Consider the following 6474-nt stretch of genomic DNA (forward strand, 5'->3'; position numbering starts at 1 on the left):
ATCACAACCTTTGCTGCTTCATATTTATGGCCATTGCTTATTTATTTATCTATATGTTCATTGTCTGTGCTCTGCACTGTGATAGAAGAGCCAGGAAAGCCATGGGGATGTCTTATTTCATTTTAACTCTCACTAGATACTCAAAAAAATATTTGTTTAGTGAATAAATAAATAAATAAATATTTTACTGACACTTTATATGTTAAGTTTAACAAGTAAATTCTATCCAATGCATGGTGTTTTTTTGGTTTGTTTTTTTCTATTCCATCTTTTGCATTTCAGTTACCTACACTAAGATGACAGGGGTTTCTGCTCATTTACTTATAAAATCACAAGTTGGTTAACACAAAAGAACAAGGATAGCATAAAACTTAGTTGAATGTGCTTTGCACATTTTATGCTTTCTAAATTCCATGATGTTAAATATTGTCTTTTGATTATCTGGTCTTAAAAATCACTTAAAAATTACTTTTTTTTGTCAGTTTCTTTCTAGTTTGTGAGTGCATTGAGGGCATGGAATGTGAATCATTCACCCTTTCAGTCTCAGGGCCAGATTCAAAGCCTGGTAAAGTGAAGGTTTACAATAGATGTTTGTTGAAAATGACAAATAGGAGAAGGATTCAGGAAGTACAAGCATCTAGGTACAGATTTATGCTTCTCTGTGAAAACGTATCAAGGTTTTCATAAAAGTTTGTGATCCTGCATTTCCTTAATCAATTGCCCTTTGTGTCCCAAACTTAATCCTAATTCACTTTGTCAGGCAAACTCCCAATTTACATAACTCCCAAGTTACATACAAGTCTATTCCTAGCCAAATCAACTTCCCACTATTCACTGCAGATGGAGCTATACCTTAGTATGGATACAGTCTCCTATAGAATCTACAAGTTAGAAGTAATAGAGGGCCAGGACAGGTACACAGGGATGGCAACCAAATTAAACTAAATGGCTTTGGTCTAACCCTGCTGGTTCTTATATCAAATATGGGCTAGATGAAACCAGAATAAACAGAGAAAATTGCATATTGGCCCAACTGATGTTTATGTAACTGAGAAGATTCTGGTACATGTTGGTTTAATAGATTTAATAGGCAAGAGAGTTTATTTTCCTTAAAATAAAAAAATATATATTTTTTCGCCCTAGCCGGTTTTGCCGCTCAGTGGTTAGCGTGTCAGCCATGGACAGAAGTGTCTCAGGTTCAATTCAAGAGCACATACCTGGGTTGCAGGTTTGATCCCCAGCCCTGATCAGGGTGTGTGTGGGAGACAACCTATCAATGTTTCTCTCTGTGTGTCTCTCCCTGTCCCTTCTACTTTCTCTAAAAATCAATGGGAAAGATATCCTCGGGTGAGGATTAACAACAACAAAAAGTTATTTTCTTCCTAATGTGATAGTTATTCTAAAATTTTAAAGCAATAACAGGGTATAATACGAATCACTCTATTCTTTGAAATAAAACCCACTGTTTTGGTTACATATTGCTCTATAACAAATCAGCCCCAAATGGAGGACTCAAAACAGTAATAATCCTTTTATTACTATCTCTCACAGTTCTAGAAGTTGGCTGGATTTTGGTAGGCAGTTTTCACTTGGAGACAGAGCAAAGACAGATCAGCTTACATTTCACTTGCTCATAAGTTGGATGACTGACTAGGGGGACTCAGAGACTTGTAGACTGAAGCAGCTAGGGCTCCGTGGGCATCTCTCTCTCTAAGTCATTGTGGCCTCTCCACATGTCTTCTCCAGCATGGTGGCTTCATAGTAGTGGGACCTTTTACATGGTAACTCAGGGCCCCAGAGGTACATGTCCTGGGAGAGAGAGTGCCAGGTGGAAACTGTGTTGATTTTTAAAAAAATATATTTTATTGATTTTTTACAGAGAGGAAGGGCAAGAGATAGAGAGTTAGAAACTTCGATGAGAGAGAAACATCGACCAGCTGCCTCCTGCACATCCCCCACTGGGGATGTGCCCGCAACCCAGGTACATGCCCTTAACCAGAATCGAACCTGGGACCTTTCAGTCCGCAGGCCGACGCTCTATCCACTGAGCCAAACCGGTTTCGGCTGTGTTGATTTTTCGTAGATGGTTCTTGAAAACCATGCAACACCACTTCTGGGGTACTCTATTTGTGAAAGGAGTCTCCCAAACCTTCCAGGTTAAAAGGAGAGGAACATAACCTTCATTTCATGAAGGGGAAATGGCCAAGTTCTTCAAGAGCATGTGGAATGTAAAATGTCGTGAGCATCTTTGGACAATACAATCTGCCACAACCACTGTTAATATTTTATTGACTCTCCTCCTAGGCATCTCTTTCTATTTTACATAAATGGTTTTTCTGATACATGCTGTTATAGAACCTGCTTAGTTATATTAGACCCAATGGTCCTATTACAGAAAAAGAGACTGAGATCAGTAACATGGCTTGTCACATGGTGAGTTAGCTGCAGAGTTGGGCCAGACTCCAAGCCTCCTGATTACAAATCTAGGACTTTCTGCTATTCTAAGTGGAATAGTGAAAGCGGAGCCCTGTGATGTTTCATGTTGAAGGTGTGGGTAAAATGAAGTAGATGTTGAGGCACTTGAGGAAAGCAGGATAGTGAAGAGGCTAGTTGGTAACACATATAAGAGCAGGTGGTTTTACATTTGTAATGAAAATGCACATGAGACATAAAAGTTTAAGAGATGCCACAGAGAAAAGCAGGTGGCTGATAATATAGTTTCTCTTAAAGAAGTTGGATTTTATGTTTAGAGAAAAATAGAAGTCAGCTTAGACTGGAGACAGAAAAACCTAGTTTAGGAGGGAAGGCATATTAAAGTTGGAAGCCATGTGACAGTCGCAAAAAAAGGAACACCTTTTAAATTTTATTTTAGTGTCTACGGTATACTAACTAGCATGGTAGTTGTATAATATACATGTCCATTTAGCAACACACAGCTTTAAGATGTTGGGATTATTATTTTCATTTTACAGATGAAGAAGATGAGTACCCCCAAGTAATCCTGATGTACACACACAGTTGGAAACAACTGGGGCCAATGGCCTCATTTTATAGATGAGAAAATAGGCTCAATAAAGTGAACTGACATGCCTAAAATCTCACAGTTACTTGGGCACAGAGTCAGGATAAGAATTGGTGGCTTCTGTATGCACACTCTCTGGTTTTCCATCTAAATACATTTCCCAAAATGTATTTTTCACAACACACGACCTATGAACTAATCTGTGATGAATCAGGTCCGGTATGATTGAACATGTTTAGTTTTGAGAAATACTAAAACCATCTTACCCTTCTGGAGATTTATCCTATACTAAAAGCTCTGAGAAGTTGTCTAATTAAAACAGTTTGTTTTACTTAACTCTAAGTGGTCCAAAATTGTTTGAATGTGGATCCTTCTTTATAGTAACTGAATAGTAACTTGGCAAAACAGGAAAGCCAATATAGAGAAATCTAGATTGAATAAAGGAATTACTAATAAACATATTCAAAGCTGAAAAAGCTAGATTATAGGTACTACATGCACTGGGTTATTATCTAAGTTATGTACAATTTCTGTCAAAGTTTATAGTAATTCACATTATAATCAGACATGATTTATGGTTGTGACTTAAGGGAATTAAGGGGTTTGTTTCCAAGATCAGAGCAACATGAAAAAGCCCCAACTCTTCAGAGGTTAGAATAGAAGGCAAATACCCTAAAGCTTATTAAAAGCTGAACTATTACCACTATACCACAAACTTTGGACAGAATCATCCATCTGGTTATGAGGATAAAAGGAATTCAGATACCTGGGACATCAAAGGCAGGAAGTTTTCCTATTGATGAGCTTCCTCAGGGTACCTTTTATGTCCTTATTCCTCAGGCTATAGATGAAGGGGTTCATCATGGGTGTCACCACAGTGAATAGTACTGCACCAATTTTATCTCTATCATCAGGGTGAGTGGATGAGGGGAAGAAATAACCCCCTACAATGGTCCCATAGAAGAGCAATACAACTGTCAGGTGAGAGGCACAGGTGGAGAAGGCTTTCCACTTTCCCTCTGTGGATGAGATTATCAGGACAGCCCTGACAATGCAGATATAGGAGAAGAGGATGAGGGCAAAAGGGAACGTGATGACTGATAAGCCCACGATGAATAACACAAGCTCATTGATCATTGTGTCTGAGCAGGATAGTTTGAGCAGAGAGGCCAAGTCACAGAAGAAGTGTGAAAGAGAGCAGAAGAGTGTGTGTCAGGGCAACAATATTACTGAGGACCCATGGAATAATTGTCAGCAAAATGCAGAGCCTGGGCTGCATGATGGTTGTATAGTTCAGAGGGTGGCAGATAGCCACAAAACGGTCATAGGCCATGACTCCCAAGAGGAAATTGTCAATGACAACAAACACAATAGAAAAGTACATCTGTGTGATGCAGCCCTCATAGGAGATGGATTGACGCTTGGTCTGAATATTCATCAGCATTTTGGGGACTGAGGTGGAAATGGAGGAAATATCAGCAAAGGATAGATTAGCAAGGAAGAGGTACATTGGGGTGTGAAGGTAAGAGTCCAAGCTGATGGCCAGAATGATGAGGCCATTTCCAACCACAGTGACCAGGTACATTCTAAGGAAAAGCACATAGAGGAGATTCTGCTTCTCAGTCTCATTGGAGAGTCCCAGGAGGAGGAATTCAGAGATGCTGGTTTGGTTTCCTTGATGCATATTTCTATTGATCTGAAGAAAGGAACACAAGGTCTTCTTATTCCCACAAGGAACCCCAATATAGTACCATTTAGTTACAGCCATTGCAGGTGGGTGGGCACTTCCTTTAGGCTGAAGGGCAATGAAGGGTGGAGAAAGATTACTTAATAAGGAACTGTGTCAGCAGTGCAGAGCTCCAGTAAATGCCTCACGAAGAAAAAATAGAGACATGACAGATACTTCTCAATGAACATGTTTTAAACTCTAACATAATTCTGAATGTGATTTTTACAGTGGGCTCCAACTGTAGTTAAATGCCCCAAATTAAGATAATATTTGAGGTATACGCCATATTCTAAAGATGCTAGATACCCCTCTCTGAAGGAATTACTTAAAAATGAACAACTTAGTTCTAGGACTTTTCCCACCATCCATCCTCATCCTTTAACTCGAAGAAGATAGAATTTTGAAGTGTCATTAAAGTGAAGAGTTTGGGGAAGGAGAAACAATTGAGGGTTAAGAATGAGTATGGGTATATACCCCTTCCTCCTCAACTTAGGGGGGACTCCAAAAGAACTGCTCTTGGAGAATGTGTACAAGAAGGGAGACCAGAATTTTGCTTTACTCATGGCTAGATGTTGGGTAAACAAAGACAGTTTAGAGGATACATAAAGATCTAAAGACATGTTTGCCTCTCACTTCTAAATGAGAAGGCTCACTGGATCATCACCAGGGATAGGAAAAAGCATGGTAGGGCAATGCTTCCTCATCCATGCATAGAATGAATATGTGATTTTTTTTTTTATAGGCCAAGTAGATGCTGCAGGGGGTTGTTGGAGTCAAACCATGTCATTGGGACTCCAACCAAGAAGCAACCTGCGGAGTAGAGGAGATTATAGTAGTAGGAGGTTATGGAGTGGCTCTCTTAGGAAAGAAGAATCATAGAAAGATGAGGGTAAAAATTCACTATGCCCCAAATGGTTTGGGCTTAGCCAGAATGTAAAACTGTATATTTTTGAGGGACAATCTCTACTCTCACCTTCCTGTCCTGCCTTTCCCACCCATCAGCTATACTGTACAAATTTTGCTGACCTCCTGAGGCATCTGCCTCACTGGTTAAGAGCAGCACTAAGTTAAAAAAGCTCACCTTTGAAAGATGGTAGGATCTCAGAAAGTGACTGGACTCTAGACACAATAGTCTAACGTGCTGTTGGCAGGGCAGCAGTGGAGTGACTAAGAGTAGCTCTTATGTGATTTTCAGAATCAGACTCTTTTCCCAAGAATCGGAGTTAATAGTCATCATGCTGGGCTCACATGGGACATTGGCACCTTCTAAGTCCTTTGGGATTGTATCCCCAAGATGTTTTCCTCAAGACAAACAGTTGTTTTCACATACCAGTCTCTATGAGGTAAATGGGGAATAGACAGTTAGCTCTGCTTTTTTTGTTTGTTCATCTTCTGGTACATCTTCCTACCTGTGATTTTCCTGTTTGTAACTTAGTTAGTTACTGCTCTTCACCAGTGAGTGAATTATTTGTTGTGTGTCTTATGTTCCCAATGAGATAGTAAGCATTTTGAGAATTCCTCCTCTGTTTACCCTGTAGTGCCTAGTAGAGGGGGAGCAATTAATAAAATATCTCAAGAATTGAGTTAATTCCTGCAAGAGGGGCAATGAGTCCCAAGAGATGCTATCTCTAGTGGAAAGGGTAGGCTATGGCCTCTGTATCACTTAAATGAATGTCAGCATGGGAAGGGAATCTAGGGACCCATTGATTTAGCACTCAGTACT

General features: G+C 39.7%; 1 protein-coding gene across 1 annotated transcript; it reads right to left on the reverse strand.

The window, feature by feature from the left end:
• Positions 1 to 3796: 3796 nt before the first annotated feature.
• LOC102773850 (olfactory receptor 1S1-like) lies at positions 3797 to 4736 on the reverse strand. The gene is given in 2 exon segments (XM_015569338.1): positions 3797 to 4217; positions 4219 to 4736. Coding segments are annotated over 2 exon segments (909 nt in total). The 5' UTR covers positions 4707 to 4736.
• Positions 4737 to 6474: the final 1738 nt, after the last annotated feature.

Source organism: Myotis davidii, unplaced genomic scaffold, assembly GCF_000327345.1.
Source record: "Myotis davidii unplaced genomic scaffold, ASM32734v1 scaffold1286, whole genome shotgun sequence".
Taxonomy (NCBI): domain Eukaryota; kingdom Metazoa; phylum Chordata; class Mammalia; order Chiroptera; family Vespertilionidae; genus Myotis; species Myotis davidii.